This window comes from Argiope bruennichi, chromosome 10, assembly GCF_947563725.1.
Source record: "Argiope bruennichi chromosome 10, qqArgBrue1.1, whole genome shotgun sequence".
In the NCBI taxonomy this organism is placed as follows: domain Eukaryota; kingdom Metazoa; phylum Arthropoda; class Arachnida; order Araneae; family Araneidae; genus Argiope; species Argiope bruennichi.
In genome coordinates this window covers 34,518,268-34,538,722 of record NC_079160.1, presented here as the reverse complement: position 1 = coordinate 34,538,722, position 20,455 = coordinate 34,518,268, and the positions used below count along the sequence as shown (strand labels likewise).

At 30.0% G+C, this 20,455-nt stretch overlaps 1 protein-coding gene across 1 annotated transcript in view; it reads right to left on the bottom strand.

Moving 5' to 3' along the window:
• Positions 1–7,766: 7,766 nt before the first annotated feature.
• LOC129988480 (glycine receptor subunit alpha-2-like) overlaps positions 7,767–20,455 on the bottom strand; it is a 58,865-nt gene continuing 46,176 nt past the window's right edge. Inside the window, exons 7-8 of the mRNA XM_056096718.1 lie at positions 9,122–9,501; positions 7,767–8,057 (exon numbers count right to left, since the gene is read on the bottom strand). Coding sequence (XP_055952693.1) covers positions 7,887–8,057; positions 9,122–9,501 — 551 coding nt within the window. The 3' untranslated portion in view covers positions 7,767–7,886. The remainder of the gene's footprint in view (positions 8,058–9,121; positions 9,502–20,455) is intronic.

Sequence of the window (20,455 nt, the reverse complement as noted above, 5' to 3'; positions counted from 1 at the left end):
TTATTATGTTTAAAAAAATGCAGAATTTATTATAATCTCTTATTTTAATAACAGTATTTTGAATCACCAAGTGTACTCTAAGAACTATAAAATTTTTGATTATTTGCTGTTTGATTCTGCAAGTTTTCTTTTTGCTTGACATTTTATTGTGATTGGTTAGCATAGGTTAATGGTTGCATAAAAAGTATTGCTGTAATTTATATTAAACTATTATTACTAGCAAAAGGAAAATTTAATATCAATATATTTTTATATGAATGTAGAATATTTATTATTGGGTCAAGAGTGTTAGGTTTTCCCTTTAAGAGAAATAATTTCTAAAATATATTAAGAATTACATTGGCTATTTAAACTTCTTTTTGTTGAATTTGTTACATTTTTAAAAGAAAAAAAAATGCTCCTCAATTTCTGATGTAAATTTACAACAATTCAATTTTTTATTAGAAAATGAGTATTATTTCGAATTTGCTGGAGGTACCTATTTTGAGGATGCCATTATTCTACTTTGTATATATTTCATATTTCTTTATCTCATAGATGATTCTTTTTAATTATGATTTTCATTTGACATTTATGTAAAGAAGCACTAAAAATATCTAATTCGCAAATGTGCTGAAAAACAATTATTACATCAAATTAAATACTATTTTTGAAAAATTTTAGTATTCATTTTTAGCTAATTAAATTATTTTATAAAATATTGTTTGCTATTTTGCATAATATAAATTTACTAAAGTAATAAAAACTAATTTGATAAAGTTTATTTATTTATATGATTTTTTTAGGCTTCACTTTGGATTCCAAACATTTTTTCCCTATTTGCTACTAAAATGAGAGTTGGTACTTGTACGCTTTTATGTATATTGTTGGAACTTTTAGAAAATGCAAGAAAATTAGATAGTATTCAGTTTCTAAAATTTTATTGGCACCAATACACAATTGAAGTTTACCTTGACATATTTTTAAAAGAATTAATACAAAAACCATCACAGCATCAAACTGTGACAGAGAATAAAATATCACACAAAATGTTTTTAAAAAGAGCATGCTTTGCATCACAAAGAATTATCACAGTTAAGTTAAACAATTCATTAACCTTTCTTTTTTTTTATTAAGAACTATACAAAAACACAACAGGATCTTCACTTAACATACTATGGAAAGTCAATCTTTCTGCATTTAGTACTTGAACTACACAGATTTTACTAAAATTACAAAATAATCCCATAACATGGTACAAAAAATTGTAATTTAATTTTGATTTTTGTGTGAGTATTTGATTATATTTAAAATAATGTGTTGTCTAAACAAGGTTATATTTTATGATAGAAAATTGCAACCAACATTTTTTTTCTACATTTAGTAAATTATATAGAAATATACTTTTAAAATAAAAACATGCAAATTAAAAGTTATCTTAAATTTAAATGTAAAATAGTTGAATTTAAAATTTATGCAGTTTTATCTTAATAAGATAATATTTTAAAACTAGTATTTTTTCTGTAACGGAGAAAAATTTAATTTGAATTCATAACAGTTCTTATTGTTAATAAAATTTAATACAAAAACCTTGAAATATTTTCATTATATTTTCTGTTTATGTAAGAATTACATAGTTCATCTGAATTATTGACCAAATTTATAAATTGGAAAAATAATAATAATAAAAAACCCTAATGCTTTTAGCTTGACTTATGGTTTTAGGACCATTAAACTGACTTTATTGCATTAAAAGACTTTTTATATCTCAATGAAATTAAACATTTTTATTTCTTGTACAGTGAAAGAACTTACTGTTTATTATTTTGAAAACATATCGCATGAGTTAAACTTTTTCATCCATCATTTATAACTTAACAACAATGTAATTATAGTATGGCACTTTATTTTAAGAAGTAATGGATACTTTTGTTGAAATGACATCTCTAAACAAACAGTTTTAAATTTATTGTAATAGCTATTATGTTTTTTAAGCAGCTGTGTCTAAAAGAAATGTTGATTTTTGTACTCTGTAAAGTATAAGATTCTTTAAAATTATACATTGTATTTAAAGAGTTAAGCACCTCAAAAATGAAATACTTTTGTAATTGTGATAATAATGAATTTAGTATTCTAAGTTCTTGTGTGGAAACACTTACCGGAAGCCTTATATTTAGTAATTATGTGACTGTGCATTTTATATAAATAAATATTTATATCGAAGTGATAGGTTTACCCTCATTTTTCAAAGTTCCGACTATTGATATATAAGTTTGAATGTTTTTCTGTTTTAAGTTTGAAGAAGAAAAATACTGATGTTTCAACTTAAATTTTATTTTTAAAAAAATTATACATTATTATTTTTATTAAATTTAATTGTATTAAATTTTATTATCAGTATCAATTTAAATTTTATCAAAAAAAAACTTGAAAGATAATATATTACCCTACAATCTTTTGTTGCGATAATTAAGAATTGTTTTTAAGTTTTAAGTAATAGAGCTACTTTTATTACAAATATGTTTTAGAAATTATTAATTCATTCGCATTTATATAAAAAAAACTGGTAATAAATTAAAATGACAGTTGTGATATAGCAATATATAAACTATCTACGTGTATGCTACCTAGAATGAAATCCATATTTAAACATTACATCAAAAATCACACTACATTACTTTTCATAATAGCATGCAAATTCATTATTTAAATTCATTCACAAACAATGTATAGAGAGTCTTCATAAACAATATTAAATGCATTAGCAAGGGACGAAACCCATGTATAAAACCCCCGGGGTAGTTCAACTTGCTGCACCCTGGTATCTCAAATTAATACATATGCTATTTAATACCCCATAAATAGGCATATGCAGTTACTATTTCCTTTCCGGTATTCTAGTTTCGTCCCTGTTACAAATAGCCTCGACTTTAAACTTCGTCTTCCTTATTTTAGTCCTGAAGATTTCATGATAGAATGCTTGTCGAGTAAAAAATGAGTCCTTTGATCCTTTTTTCCAGGCACCCATTGGTCGAAATGCATGTTTTGGATATCATGGAAAACAAAAACTTGAAGCCAACATCACTATTATTCCAGCGTTCAAGATTTAAGTATGATAGTATTCCGATCACTGCTAATAAATATTTTTAAAAAGCCAGAGTATTCTCTTTTTGATATTTTATTAAAGAGTACAGTACCGTTTCTCTTCTATACTTTAACGGTGTGATATATTTTTACGTTTAGAAGTCTGCATCTGGTGAGTTAGATTGGAATAGATGCAGCAAATTTTCTAAATTTCAATATACAAGGTGCTCACTTAAGTTCTTTTTATCATACATTAACTTGAGAATGGCGACAATTATTGTCATAAATTTAGTGCTAGGTATTGTTAAGTTACCATGTGTTGAAACCCTTGGTTAATTATGTTGAAATGGCGCTGCGATCGCCAAAATGTACTTGTACTGTTTGATTTGTTACAATTCAAATCCTTGTAAACGCTGATGAAAGTTGCGGTGTGCCAAAGTGTCTCATCCGAAATAAAGCTATGAAATTAAAATAGTATTTTATCCAATATGATATAGTTCAAAGCAGCTCTTTTGCTGCAAAACATCATGAATTACATAGTGAGATCAGTTACAGTGTCACCTGGCTGCTAGAACGGAATTAATGTTTCTATTTTGAAAATTATAAGATACGGGGGGGGGATCATTAAAAAATTGTATATGTCTTCGATTTAATGCGAAAAGTCACGTTGAATGCAATGATACTAAGAAATAAAGTGCATTTGTTTGGTCTCAATTTTCAAGACCTATGGCGCAATGACTTTCGATAATTGGTGAAAGATCAGCTATTAAACAATAAATGTCAACTCTATTGCATAATTACTTGCGCAAGTCGAAATTAAAAATATTTGTTTATAATTAATTGACCTGGCTTATTTCTAATGCTTTTTCTTTCTAAGAATCTTAAAAATCATCATTAAACAAATGCGAGTTTCAACGAATTCTTCTTAGCTTTATTGCAACAAAATGTCGTTTCGTACTAGATCGAAAATGTTTTATAATTTTGCAATTATCTTTTCATCGTACTCTTGTATCGTTTCCGAGATAGGAACGCTAGCTCTGCTGTTTGCTGCCAGGCGATGATGTAATTGATCTTACTATGTAGCACATGATTACTTTATAATACCTAGACACCAAATTTGTGACAATAGTTGTCGCCGTTCTCAAGTTAATGTGTGGCGCTAAATGACATATCAAATTTCATTTGATATATAGAATCGTTGTTTTTCTGAGTTATCGTATGCATATATACATATGAATACAAATGATCATCCCATTCACTTATTTGGTCCAAAATTTAATATACACCCACATTTCTGGTGATAAAAATTTGTACTATATTTCGTCTATCTAATTTTATACGCAATTTAATCAGTCTGAGTATTCTCATGCATGCGGACAGATAGACATTTTTACGGACAAAGAAAATTTCCGAAAACGGACTTGTTCAAAATTTTATAGGAATTTATAAATTTGGTATTAAAACTATATATCAATTTCACTTTAATGCTTTCCAGTTCAATGCATTTATGAGTTATGTTCATAAGGAGACAGATGGAATTCCAAAAATGCGTTTTCTGTCTAACACGTGAAAATTCCTTACAATTTCGAGGTTGAATTTTTTGATAATAATATTTTCATATCTACTTTATATATAAAAAAGTGAAAAAAATCGTAATTAGTAAGTTGGCAATTTTTTCGAATTAAGAGCGAAAAATGTTATGAGAAATTTTAAAAATAATATTAAGAGTGTACTTTTATGACGCATTTTATTAAAAAGCAAAATTAAAAAATAAAATTCAGTTATTAATTTTCTTCCCGTACCAGATTTTTTTTTTTTTTTTTTTGTACAGAATTAAAGGCGAAAAATTTCTTATAAGTAATTAGTATTGCGAGGTTTCCCCCCCCCCCCAATATGAAATTAGGTGTGAAAGAAAGCAATTCAAAAAGGTATAAGTAGTCTTTCTTAAGAAAAAAAAATATATAAGTATAAATTTTGAAATTTCCCCAACACTTTTTTTTTCCAATTCATTATTCAAAACTCTTCTTAAATATTTTTGAATAAAATTTTTAAGTATAAAGTTTGAAAATTTTTAAAATAAAATTGAAATACTAGGAAGTATACCGAAAAATGTGTTTTAAAAGTTTATACTACTTTCACTTTTTTCTAAATCTTAAATAAAATCGCTTATATACTGAATTGTAAACACCTCTGGAAATCATAAATTACATGAGTATGGAAAATTCTTTTATTTTTACATAATAATTGGATATTAATTGTTTCTTTTTCAATGCTATTTGAAATTATAATATGTGTAAATAATTGCAAGTTTTTTTTTTTTTTCAGGATACTTCAAAGGAATTCACTTATAAATTTCAGTTATTTCATTTTATAAATTTGGATATCCATTCTTTTATTGAACCACTTACAGTTTAGTACTTGGTATTACTCGCATGCCAGCTATTAATTGCCAAAAAAAAAATCACACATTAATAGGCTCTTTCGTAATTAACATTCGCCAGTTAATGTTCTATATAAACAAATTGTTCATACATAATTGTTCATATAAACAAAAATTCTATTCTTTTTTTTTTCTCTTTCTCTTTTGAAAATACCAACATTTTGTCTCCTGGATTCAGTTTCCATTTATCCTTAGAACAGCCCAACTAAGATAAGAGTAGACGAACTAGGTTTTAATAATTAATTAAATATAAAAGAATCCAATGAAAAAAATGGAAAATAAAATGAATTTTAAGAAAAAAAGGGAATGTTATTTTTACTGCATAAAGAAAGATATATCAAAAGTAAATAATTTATCATTTAATTATTTATCATTTTGTATTTAGGGTTAGTATGAATTTTTAACTTTTAATGGTATTTATAGAAGCAAGATTTTTGATTCCAGCTTCTTGCCAACCACGATAGAATCGTGCCAACCTTCAAACTTTCCCCAAAATCTGCCATCCAGGTTGGTTGCTAGAATTCGCGGTTTCACATTGCCAAGGATGCCAACAACTCCCAATGGCCAATATAACAGGTATGCAATTTAATGACAAAAAATTTTCATTCAAATCAGCATTATGATTGTTAGAAGAACTACTCTGCCTGTTTTTTTAAATCTATTTTTGGATTATCATATTGGCGACTAACTCAAGGAGTATATTAAATTCCAACGGAACTGGTAACAAATGGCTTTTAGGGTTGCATTAAAAATTGTTATTATTATCATATTTGCCTTTAAAAAATTAAGATTTGGCGATCAAAATAAAATACGTTAAAAAAAGGTAAGAACTATTTCTTCGATTTTTGGCAGAAAATAATACCTTTTTTTCCATAAAAAAAATCTTGCTTTGGCGCATTAGGGCATGCTTTATTACGAAAACTATTGATAAATAAATGGATTTTTCTACTAGTAAATATTATGAGATGTAAAATTTAGAAGAAAAAAAAATAGAGAGAATGAGCTGTTTTTATTATAAAACACCATACAAATATATTTTTCAAAAAGCATCTATTTTTTAATTGATAATCGAGTATATGTTACGATGCGATAATCTTCAGATTCATAACTACAAACTAATATGCCCAAGAAAAAAAAATTCTGAATAAAATCACTAGAAAATTGATATAATATGCGAGTGTAACTCAATAATAATAGTGAATTTATTTTCATTTTAAGTAAAAATTTTAAAAAAAGAATTAATATCATCCAACTTGAAGAACTAAAAAATATATATTTCCCTTTATGAAAAGCCTCTTTAAAATATATTGCATCGCAGACATAAATACAGATAGATTTAAGTATTAAATATTGTTGTTTATAAATATTTATCAAATCCTATCGAAAAAAATGAAAAAAAGAATGAAGTGAAAAAAAAAAATTGTTTCATTGGGAAAATGGAAGAAATTGCAACTTCCTAGTAGTAATCAGAGAAATATCCCCTATTTTATAAGATTAAAACTGGAAAAAAAATTGATTTTTTTTATAATAGAAATCGTCCCATTTCAAGTAAGACGAAAAAAATAATAATAATAATCTCAAACGATATTAAATTTACTGGGAAAAAAAAGAGCTTATAAAATCCTTCTAATCGGCTTAGGGCTAGTAAGAACTGATACCGGAAAGCTTATTAATAGGGTTGTAGCAGTGGCGGATTCAGTTTTATGGTTGTAAGCACTGCACATTATGAGATCCCTTTTTTTAATAGATGGTCAACCTAATTTCACATTGCAACAAATTTTTAATTTAATCAACACGCATGATTTGTTTTAATTAATTATTGTATTTTAATAATTTTTATTTTAATTTATTTATATTTTAATACGTCATGGAAAAAGTTAACTAAAGTAATAACATTTTTGAAAAATTAAGCATAATTATAAGTAATAAGTCTTTACTTATAAATATTATTATGAAAGATTATAAAGAACTAATACATTTCAAACGAACATGATATTAAAAATTAATATTTTACAAGGCCGGTCAAAAGGAATATAACACAGCTAATTAATACTAATTATTGTTTCATTATAAAAAATAATTAATGATCTTACTAATTAAATGTGTACGTACGTTATAACCCTGATATTTTATAACAAAAAATATTATATTTCTTAAAATTTTGTTTTATAATTAGGTTAACAACATACTTTTAATTGGCCTGCTTGAGGCCCCTATTGAAACCAAAGGACCTAAGCAACTGTCTTGTGTATCTAATCAGAAATCCTGCATTGGTTTGCAGTCGATATAGTTTTAAGAGAAGTAGTGATGAGTGAATAGATGCTGAATTCGGCAGTGATATTGGCTTCAAAAACGATGGTAAAAGACCAAAAATAAAAGGTGATTACCTAAGATAGTAAGACCAATAGGCTATGTTAAGTATGACGAACAGAACAGGGAAAATAATTCTTGAGACTTTGTCTATTTTTAGAGCTTGCCTTTCTAAGATCTCCGATCGGCGTCGCAGAGATGGTGATCGAACGATTCTTGTGCCATTGGGGAGGCGAGTCTGGCTCTGGAATGGGAAAATTAAATGGATTAAATTTCAACTCAGCAATTAAAGAGTGTTAGAAAACTGTTATGGAAAAAACAAAAACAAACACATTTTTGAAATATGCTTATTGAGTTTTCTCAAACAATTTAAACCTTCTTTAAGTTCTGTGTGAAGAAACTTAGGTTTGATAAAGAGCACATGTGACTTTACAATGGCCATCTGCCACACTATGCAAAGTCGGCGCTACACGATGCAAATAACACCTTCCAAAATTTCTCATTAGATAATTTGTAGTACCGCATGTCGCGATTTCTACCTACAAACATTTAGTACGATGGAAAATGTTCCAGATGTTGTATATCTTTTAAACCCGAATTGAAGGACAGTTTAACACATTCGCTGCCATGATTGATGCCTGTGATTCAGACAACTATCTAATAAGGTGCTTACTTATTTGCTCTCTTCTAATTGTAGTAAAATAGCTAATTAGATACTATTTATGAATCATAGGCGATTCATGTGCTGATCAATGTGTTCAAACATGGCTTAAGTTCTAACTCTGCATTTAACTCAATCCATTCTCCCAACATTCAGTGGCACGATCCACATTGGGAAAATGACCACTAATAATTCTTTGTCTTAATTTATCAGTTTGGAACCAGGAACCCAATACTGATCCACTGATTTCCACATTTACATCGACTTTATTCTTTTTTTTCCCGTCATTATTATTTGAATCATTCAGAATATAGAAAATTTTGCTAAAGTGTTTGCCACTTAATGACATAATTTTGAGGCAGTAATAGTTTTGATAGCGTTAACTGATTGATTATCAATAAACAAATCAATTATATTCTTATCACATCGGGAAAAGGAATAAAAGAACTTACTTCAGAGCAATCTATAATTTATTTCAAAAATATCAATTAAAAAAACATTAACTGTTGCATATTGACAACATTATAACCATCTAAATGCTGTTATCTTGATTTATCAATCTTTTAAACTTCTATTCAAAAACATATCGAGATTAATTTAACTAAGAATCTTAGAGATTTTCAAACCTTGTAACAATCCAAACTTACTTCCATGTGTATCATTTGAACTTCAGTCATTATGGTATTGGCCATTTTTTCTCTTTCCTCTGCCTGACCTATCACTATATTGACAATGGCATATTCCATCAGCGAAGAGAACACGAAGAGTGTGCATGTGGACATGAAGATGTCGATGGCCTTGATATATGACACAGGAGGCAGGGACTTCTGAGACTGAGCATGCTGGGTAGCCAGTGTAAGCAGAGATGTGACACACAGGGTGACCCTGGCAGGGACGGCGTCGGCTCGGATCCAGAAAGAGATCCAGGACATGATGACAATGAGGCAGGTCGGGATGTATGTGTGGAAGAGATAGTAGCCTAGACGTCGTTCCAATGTGAACATAACTTCGATACACGTGAAGTTACCTCCAAGAAAATAAATAAAATTAGCTGAATTTGGAATAATATTATTTAATAAAATAGTTCAAAATTATATCACTTTTAAATTATCTATTGGGGTTGTAAAGTTGTATTATTTCTTGCAAAATTTATTATTTCTTTTTTGTAATATTTACCAATTTTTCTTTGAGTGGAATGGAATGTTGAAGTTACTGATGTTATAGAGATAGGTTTCAGTAATAAGTGCCAGATTTCCTATTTGAGATTTCGGTGACATTATGTTATTAAAGATAAAATCTATTTATTAATCAGACACTATAATCGAATTTCGTTGTGAAAATATAATGTTGTTTCAAAAAAAATTGAAATTAAATTAAATTAATACTTCGAGCCTTTTCTCTACGAAATCAAAAAGTAGCGAATTAATATTTAAAATTTCTTAGTATACATGGCAAAATGGAGTATAAATAGAAAGAATTTTTTTTTCCTAAGGAAAAATCCTTAATTGGTACCTTCCCAGTATTTCCATTAACCCTCTTTGTACAATTATTTTTTTATTTTGTTGTAGGCTTAAAATTTACAGCCACAAATTCTTTATATGTTCAAGATATTTCAGTTCTGGTATACAATTTCTAAAAAACAATTGAACTCAAAATGGTTTGATGAGATGTTAAACCGGAAAATCGTGGGTTCGGGACCAGATGCTGCAAAAACATTTGATATGGACAAAGGCTGGTACACTTTAAATCCGTTTGGAAAAATAGAAAGAAATAGATTTTTATTTTTCTGTTTGAGCTACGAAACTTATCAGCTTATACATAATAATAAGGGAAAAAATCATTAATTGGCACCTTTCCAATATTTCCATTACTCCCTCCTTTTTTCAATTATTATTATCTTTTATTTTATTGAACACTTAAAATTTCCAATCAAAAATACTTTAGATGCTCAAGATATCTCAGTCCTAATATAAAATTTCTAAAAATTAGTTGAACCACATTCAGTTGGTGTCACGTTAGTCCAGATAGTTGTGGATTCGAGACTAGATGCTACCAAAAATTTGACATGGACAAAATCCGTTCGGGTAAAACGGCTTTCCAATGGCATATTGTGAAAATGTTGCCGCCTTCATCTTCTTATTGCACTGCAATATTCAATGTTCGTCCTATAATAGACCTCAGCTATCTTCGAAATGGCATAATTTAATGTTTTTAACCACAACAATGAACAAACATATAAAACATAAGATTTTTCGTAAAGAAATATACAGAAAATCTTAAAGATTTCTTTATAGTTCAAATGCAAGCAGTGAATTTCTTACTAAACATAGCTACTCAGAACCCACTAGAACAGGTCAACAACATTAAATAATCCCACGGGCATCACTCTTTGACTCCATGATCGAAACTCAATTAGGGGCTAATGTGGAAGATTGGGTAAGCGGATTAAGAACAACTTATCCAATACTGCTTAGGGCATCAATGTAATCCTCTTAGAGAAGAATTTTTAATTGATCTCATGTTCTTACGTAGGCGTTAAGAGCTGACTAAATCATCTATCTTTGGTAAGTAGGGGGAGGATTCTTTTTCGTAAAAAACATCATCGTTCTTTTTTTTATGCAGAGAATAGTATTCATTCTTAGGTAAATCATTAATTAGAACTCATAAATTAGTTCCGGCAAAAATATTGACGTTTTACATCGATAAACACTAAAGCTCACTAAAAGACTTTAAGAATAGAAAATCTATAAGCAAAATTTTCTTCCTGTTATCAGTATGAGTAAATGGTTTTGGCATGTCAATATAAATATTTTAAGAGTTACTTTTTACTGTCTCATATACGTGGTATAGAAAAAGTATAGTAATCGTCAAAATATTCGAACTCGAAATTTTGCCGAATCTCCACATTTTAAACTCTTTGAGTTCGAAAAACACTTTTTTAGAAAATGTCCGTCTCTCTATATGTGACAAGGATAACTCAAATATACTTTCAGCTAGACGGTAGAGATTTGGTATATGGTCTTTACACCAAACTTGTTGCTAGATAGATAAAATTTGGTATACAGATTAACACCTAAAGTATTGACACCTGTCAAATTTTGCGCCAAATCCAACAAAGAATTATCTGCTGGTCTGTACTTTCAGATACATGTAATCGTGATAGTTCAAAAATGCAATGACTTCAATATATCAAATTTGGTATGGAATTTTGTGACAAGTACAATTTTGTGTCAATTTTTCACTACAATCAGTTGGGAAAAACGCATCTAAAACACATTCGATTTTTGGATGCTATTCACACATGCCGGGGATTAATCGCCAAATAACTCGCCAAGGATGGCACGACAGATTCGGTAAAAATGCTAAATTCCAATCAAAAGTTAACTAATGCACGTCAGTGCCATATGAGGTGTTTTCTAGCATGACAAATTTATTAGAGAGTATGCGAGAAAGTTTTTGGGAGACTATTCCCGTTGGTTTCTTCAAATATTCATTCGCATAATTTACTTTTGCTTTATAAATTTAAGGAAAGAATATATTTATTCACTGGGCAATTTATATAAGAAAGCTAAAGTACGTCAATGCAAAAAACAAAATGCAATTTCAAATAGATTACACAGATATTTAAGTTTTTAATGGTAATAAGATTTTATGAAACTCAACTTTATTAAGTAAAATTCCATTTTTTTTTCGTGAAAATCATGTAGCTAAGTATAAGAATTTTCATTAAATTCAACACAACCATCATACCCAGCGAACTAACTGTTGCCAAAGGCGTTAGTTTATTTTTAAATTTCTGATGTTTAAACTCATGGCTGAAGTAAGAACCTATGAAAATGTGCTCCTAATGATCATAAACGAATTATATGGAGTGAAATTTCCGATTTATTTACTATTTATTTGTCTACCAGAAATGGAGTCATTCGAATAATGTGACAGGCTCATGAACAAACACAACTGCGAATGTCATGTAACAGGAAAATGTATAATAAAAAAAATGTAAATATAAAACAGGTAAATCTAGGTACAAATACAGGTAAAACAGGTCATCTAACAGGTAACATGTTCTATGTTGTGACATCAATTTTTTTTCTCTTCTGTAATATATATAATGACATAAAAAAAACCCCGGAAAGACAATCACGTGTATCAAGTGAGCATGGACGATATAGGCATATTTCATTCATAATTGATGCAACGTTAAAAACTAATCGTTACTTTTTTGGATTTTGATGGAAAAGCATTTTTTTTTCTTTTTGCAGTTGCAGAATTCCTTCGTCCAACCTGCATCTAAAATTAATTATTTTGAAGTTAAACAGAAACTTATACATCAGATAATGTTTTGTATAATGGCTGTTTCATATAAATTTTATGTAAATATTTAAAATGAGAAAAGAGGTTGCTTTAGTTTTGCGTTTAATATAATAACAATTTGAATGTTGTATCATCTGCTTTCTTATAGGAAAGTTAAAATAATGTAAGTTTTGTTTGAAGAAATAAAAAAAAATAATAATAAGTATAACTAGTCTACAAATTCAATTTAACTCTAATTTAAATTTAGATCTATGAGATCCCTAAAAAGATGACAATGCAACATTTATATATGCGAAAAATATAGTAACCTTTTTTTCTGGAAAGCAAATAATATGACTTGCATCACTTTAACATTAACCCTTTCATATAAAACTGTCACAGATGGCCAAAAATAATTATAACTCTCTGTATTGTGCAACCAAACGCTCTTAACTTATTAGTAAAGATATTTAAGAAGTATATATAAAGAATGTTCCAAAATTAACGCAAGATTTAAATTTTATACCATTCGTGCAGTAAAGTGTTGGCAACTCTATTAAAAAACATTTGAAGCTGATAGTTTAGGGTTGGTAAAAACGGATCGTTTCACGGTAGAACAACGTGTTTTCATTGTTGAACAATATTTCAAAAATAATGAAAGTCAAGCGGCCACAGTTCGAAAATTGCAGAATTGGACCCCTAGATCGTTTGATGTAGCATCAATGAATTTCTTTTTAGGCGGTTGTTTAAAGTCAAAGGTCTATGCCAACAAGCACGCGTGCATTGAAGAAAAAAAATTCAACGCTGCATCCATGAAATTCAGCCACATTTAAGCAAAATGTTTATGGAAAATTTCCATAAAAGAGTGCGTATGTGCCAGCGAAGCCGTAGAGGCTATTTGTTTTACGTGTTATTAAATGCATAATCCTATCCTGTGTAATTTACAATTCAATAAAAATATAACAATTTAAAGAAAAAAACTTTATTTTTTATTTAATTCAAATCTTGCATTAATAGGTTGTTCTATCATGCAACGCTCCATATTTACTAAATCTAAAATATCAAGTGTCAAATGGTTTTTTAATAGGGTTGCCAACACTTCACTGCACGAATGGTGGCAAATTCAAATCTTGCGTTTATTTTGGGACACCCTTTATACATAATTTACAAATTCACTGAAGACATTTCATTGTTTATTTTAGATATTAATTAAATTATTTATTTATTTATATTTTAATGCTTTAAAATAATGTTTGGAAAATTTTAAGCAAAAACGTTTTTTTATACCATTGTGAAATTCATTATTGCTGAAGTACTAGTGGCAATGTTTAGAAGCAGATATATATTCTATGATTTAAAAGTACTGCGAGGCTCAAATTCATGGGTATGATTGATTTTACAAAACGTTCTTTTCCGTTTTATGCTCTAATTGAAAAACTACTCTCGAAAAAACAGCAACTCCATTCTGAAAAAAATTTTTAGATTCGAAATTATTGATGAACCGGAAAGGGTAAAAATTTAAATGGCTCAAAAAATCATGTTGAGAGGATTGAAAGTGCATAAAGAGTACTAAATTATTTTTTAAAATATCTTTTTAATGGTGCTTTTTAGAAGTTTTCGTTCCTTTTCACGATGCAGCTTTTTAATTTTCACGCAAATGTAAATTCTAAATGCGTGAGAATTTTTTTTCTATTCTGTTTTTAAAAAAACAACTCTGTTTGGAAAGTGCGAGAAAGAATAATATCAAAGAAAACTTCAGAAAGAAAGGGGGAAAAAAACTTCGTGTTCCAGTCCATTTTTCTTTTGTCATATATCTACGGATCTAAATTTGAGTTTCTACTTTTCTGCATTTTAAGGCACCAGGAAAAAAAGTTTGGGCATTTTTAAAAACTGAATGAAGAATAAATTGACTTGGCACTGGGGAATAAAAATAAAGTGCACAAATGCATTTTGAACTTCCCCCCTTTTTTTTGAGAATAATGCTACTTTCCATGAATTAAATAAGAAATAAGCTGAGAGACATGACGTTTGTAAATTTTGTTTCTATTCTGGAAATAAATTTTTACTTTTTTATACTTTTTCTAAAAATAGAAAATGAGAAATGTAGGGAAGAAGAAAGCTTTTATTCTAATGGATAAAAAGAGAAGTAGTAAATAGCTTTCTTTTTATACTACGAAACACGTGCGCGAGCTTAAGTCCTTTTTATATTTAAATGGAAAAAGAACCTAAATTAATAAATAAATATAATTTAAATGGAAAAAGAACCTAAATTAATAAATAAATATAACAATAATTTTAAAGAGCAAAATTAAGGCAGCTAAGAACAATAAATCTGAAAAGAAATTAAAAATAATCGCAAAAATTTGTTATTGTAATAATAATCTATTATATTTTAAAGTTTATTCTCTTCCACTTTTTTTTAAAAAAAAATACTTATTTTACTGTTGTAGCAGTTGCATTACTCTTATCTTCTCTTTTGGATACTAGATGGCGATGCCTGATTAGGCGATCCCATAGTGAATTGCGATTGTAATCAGAATAAGATGTGATGCTGAACTGTGAAGCCGAGCGCGTGAATGTCTTGTCTTTGTGTTTGTGCTTGTTTAGTGTGTGAATGTGATTATTAAAAGAAATGTTCCTAAAAACATTCGTCCTGTTGCTTCCTGCATGGATCATAATAATCTACATAACACCACACTGTTTATTTTCTCCATTTTTTTACTTCTCATATACGTAGTATAGAGTAAGTATAGTAATCATCAAGAAATTTAATACTATTTAATTTGTTGACGAAAATGGTTCGATCATCGCTCTTTTTTACTAATTTGTATCACGAGTATAGAGAGATTTCGAGCAATCTCTACGTTATAGACCTTCCTGAGCTCCAAAAACATATTTCTGGAAAATGTGCGTCTGTCTGACAATGATAACTCAAAAACGGTTTGATGTAGACAGATGAAATTTGGTGTACTGTATTTACATCAAATTTAAAGATTTCTATCAAATTTTGAGCTAAATCCACGCAGAGGATGTCAGTCTGTCCGGTTGTTCGAATATGCATTAGCACGATAACTACAAAACGAAGAGTTTTTTAGTTTAGTTTAGTTTAGTTATATTAATGTCCCGTTGTAAAGCAACACTAGGGCTATTTTTGGAATGGACCTCGTAATTTTGAACCGCGGTCAGAGGACGAGGACGACACCTGAGCTGGCACCCCCCCCTCTCCACACCACACCAACGGAAGAACGTTTGGCATGACGGATTTAACTTACAACAGACCCCCTTACACGATGGTTCTTCGGTGAAATCGGGTATCGAACCTGAAACCCTACGGCTCACAAGCCGGGTTCTTACCACCGGGCCACCACGGCCCTCCAAAACGAAGAGAGCTATATAGATAAAATTCGATACAAAGAATTAACAACTGTCATCTAGACACCTATTAAATTTTGAACCAAATCCAAAGAGGGATTGGCCGTCTTTAGTACGTTCGTTCTTGTATTTTTAGAAACATGTAAACGCGATAATTTAAAAAAGCAAAGACTTATTTATATAAAATTAGGTATGTGATTTTTTTGACTATTATTAGTTAAGTGTCAAATTTTATGTTAATCGTTTGGGGAAAACGCGTCAAAATACAAATTCGATATCCAGATGCTATTAACTGCATTATAGGGATTAATCGCCAAATAACTCGCCAAGGATGACACTATATATTCAGCAAAAAAACTAAATTCACTCCAAAGGTTAATGTTTCGTTGAACAATTGTACGCAAATGCTATGCAAAGTGTTCTCTGGGCTAACACCTTTATTCGAGAGTATGCGGGAAAGTTGTGGGGATATTAGTCCCTTTGACTACTTCTCGTATTCGAAAAAAAAAAAAAAAAAAAAAAAAAAAAATTGTAATCGTCGAAAAATTTGTGCTTGGGATTTTGACGAATCTCCTTGTTTTCAGATATTTCCCTTGAATCTGAAGAATACATTTTTGGAATTATGTCTGTCTGTGAACACGATAATACAAAACCGTTTGGTGACAGAAGGATAAATCTGATATAGGTCTTTACAAAAGATTTGGAGATTTCTATTAAATTTAGAAATTCGGTGGAAAATAGACTAACCATCTTAATACAAGTTAACATAATAACTATAAAGCGATAAAAAAAGTGAATAAAATATTTAACATCTAAAGTGTAGATCTGTCGAATTTGGAAATAAATTCATCGTAGAAGTGTCCCCTTGTCGTTCTGTACTTTTGTCAGCATGTAAATGTGAAAACTCGAAAACACAAAGACTTAAATGTATGAAATTTAGTATGTGTTATTGTTTCTGAGGGCATTTGTCATAGACAAGCCCGCTTTTACTAAGTTAGCGAATTTAAGCCGAAATGCTTACGATTCTTGTTTTTCAGTAGCGCCGTCTAGGGCCAAGAGTACAATTTAGTTACTCACGTGTCACAACCCTTTTTACGGGGCGGACTTCATGCAATTCATTCATTCAGCCATAAATCGAAATTTAGACCTGAACGAGAGAACGATCACCTCTGATCCAGTACCCCCAGTGGTACTCTCGATATAGAGGACTTTGTGACCACGACAGATTATACGTGCGCCAGCCACTACCACACACACAGAGTCTTCGGCTGGCGGGTTCGAACTCACAACCCAAGGGAAGGCGAATCCAACGCCCTACCAACCAGGCTATCCCGACCTCAATTTAGTATGCGACTTTGTGATTACAATTATAGTTCTGTGTCCAATTCTGGTTTCAATCCCTTGGAAGAAAAATGTCCAAAATACAGATGTGGTGTTCGGTTATTGTTTATTGGCCGCATCCCAGCGATTAATCGTTAAAGACTGCACCCTAACAAGCTCTTCCGTAATTATTTAATTCGCCAATGGCATACTGTTAGCAATAAACAAATCCCTTATAAGAGCATAAGAGAACGTTTCGTGCAGACAACTCCTACTGGTTACTTTCTCATAAACGAAGTATAAAAAAAAGAGAAAACATTGTAATCTTCAAATAATTCGAACTCAAGATTTTGAAGAATCTTCACGTTTCAGATTTCCCCTGAATCTGAAAAGCACATTTTTGAAATTATATTTGTCTGCGAGCACAATAACTCAAAAGTGCTTTGAGCTAGAAGAATGAAATATGGTATATCTTTTTATTACAAATATGATAAACACAATTAAATTTCTAACGAGACCCATCAAAGGTGTAAATATTGTTATGAAATTTCCGGGGTTTGTTTGGATAGTGGAAGTTATATGGTGTGAAGAACGCTCAATCACCAGGCGACAGTAGAAAATAAAAACAACGACGTTTATTTACACGAAGACACACAGGACAGCACAAAGACGACAACTATATACAGCACAGAACACGATTATCTTCAGCCGAGACGTGCAGCATACAACAGCAGCAAACAACAGACTCTACTGCAGTCAGTAGCGCACAGCTTAGTTCAGCATTAGCTTCACTCCGTCGCTGCTCCGCTTATCTCTGGAAGGCCAGTTCTTTACCGTCGATCCCGACTACTCTTCTCTGTCGCTTCCGACTACTCTCCGATCTGGTTTGCGACCGCCCGACAGCTGCGGCTGCTTCCTTTTATAGGTCTCAGGAGGCGGGGCTAGAAGCCTCTCAACCAATCAGGAACGTTCGAGGCATATCTCGGTTCCTACTGGAAGGATCGGGAAAATTCTCGATGTTTCGGGTATAATCTATTTTGGCGCCAAAGTCGCCAAATTCGTCGCCAAGTTGCCAAATGGTCGCCAAGTTTGTCGCCAAGCTCTGGGACCTCCTCTGGAACCATCTATGCTGGGAAGCAGCATCTCAGATTCGTAACAATATTTTATCTGCCTATATTATATTTATCTGTCTATTCTATAGCCTCGGATTTGGGCTTTATTATTTTAATAAGTACATTTCTGTAATCTTCTTTTTGAATTACCTTTAGCTTTTAGCAATATAGCCAAACATTCGTCAATAAATAAAGAAGGGCATTCCAACTCATGTGTCGTTTCCATCATCTGATTGAAGTGTAGAATTATAAGTTCTGTACCAAAATAACTCTACTGTTTTTTCAAAACATGATGTTAATCTAACCATATTAAACTAAATTGATATTTTTCTGTTTTAATTACTTTATGAATGTAAACATTTTTCCATTAGTTTGCTCATATTTATAATTTTTTTTACTCTTATAAATTTCTAAGATGAAAACTACCGTTAAGAAGCGGGCAAGAATAATTTTTTACATACTTTTATTCAATCTTACTTCTTTTTTCATGTTTATAATGACAGAATTTTACAAATCGTTTTTTAATCTATTTCCGATATCCAAAGTTATGAAATTGTATATATCAAGTGACTTAATACTTTCAAAACTTAATTATAAACTAATCATTTACTTTCATTAAATTTTGATTACATATGGAGGCGTCGACTCGTAGAAAAATGGATTACAAGCTTCCATAGTAATTATAAAGATGAATCACGAAAGAAATTTATCACAAAAAGTTAGAAATCAATAAAAATGTTACAACCTCTAGCTCTATAATGACGTGTCTGACCCGATCCCCGAATTATTGAATTTTTAGTATTTAAATCTGAAATTAAGTGAAATTATTGTGCCATTTAAAACACAAAAATCGTTTGGTAAAGTTTCAATATTACTTTGTGGAATAACAATAAATTCCCAAATAAAATGTATCATCTAATTAACCCTTAACTGGGGACGTGCGGTCTGTGAGACCGCTAGCGATGGATTTTCGTACACCCCTATTCTATTTTTAGCTCAATTGAATGGATTAATCCTGTAGCTTCCTGTTTTGTGACCTTCAATACACGTGCACTTTTTCAACCGATTTCAGCAGATGTTTTTTTTAAATAATTCCGTTATTTCTTCGAGCACGGTCTCTAAGACTGCATCTCCCTGTTAGTGTCCCAGTGATAAACAAGGCTTAGCAGATGGCACTTAAATTTGGGGCCCGAAATATCATTCAGTTTACTGATCCTATAATGAAGCAGTGCTCCAGACACTTTTAAATGAAGCAGAAAGTGATTTTAGTGATAAGGAATTGTACAGAAGAGTTTTTCGATGAAAGTTCGCTTTGAACTGATTTTGATATGTATGTTCAAACATAATCAATTTTTCTAGTGATAATGTATTTTCAAAAATTTATAAAATATATTAATATACCAAGATATATATATATACAGAATTTATATGTTGATTTTTATACAAGTTCTTAACATGTATGTTTAAAAAGCCCTAGAAAACCGTGCTATGAAAATCACACAAGCCGATAAAAAAAGGGCCAATTTTACCCGTTGTCATTTTTTTTTTCATATAATTGGTGAATTTTACATTATATTGTCTTCTATATACCTCCATATACTGTAAAAATAAATATGATTTAAAAAGTAATATGCTTTTTCAAGAATATTATTTATTGTAACATGTAATTTGAGAAGAAAATGTATATTCCAACGCATTTACTTTTTTCAATAACAATATAGTTCGAAAAATTTCTAAAACATATCTATATATCAATAAAAATATCTGCAAAATATATTGGCAGTTTTTCATACTGATACATTCATTAGAAAATTTAATTTGAGTCTAAATGAAATGCGGTCTCTTAGACCGCACCTCCCCAGTTAAGTTCTAAAATTGCACCTA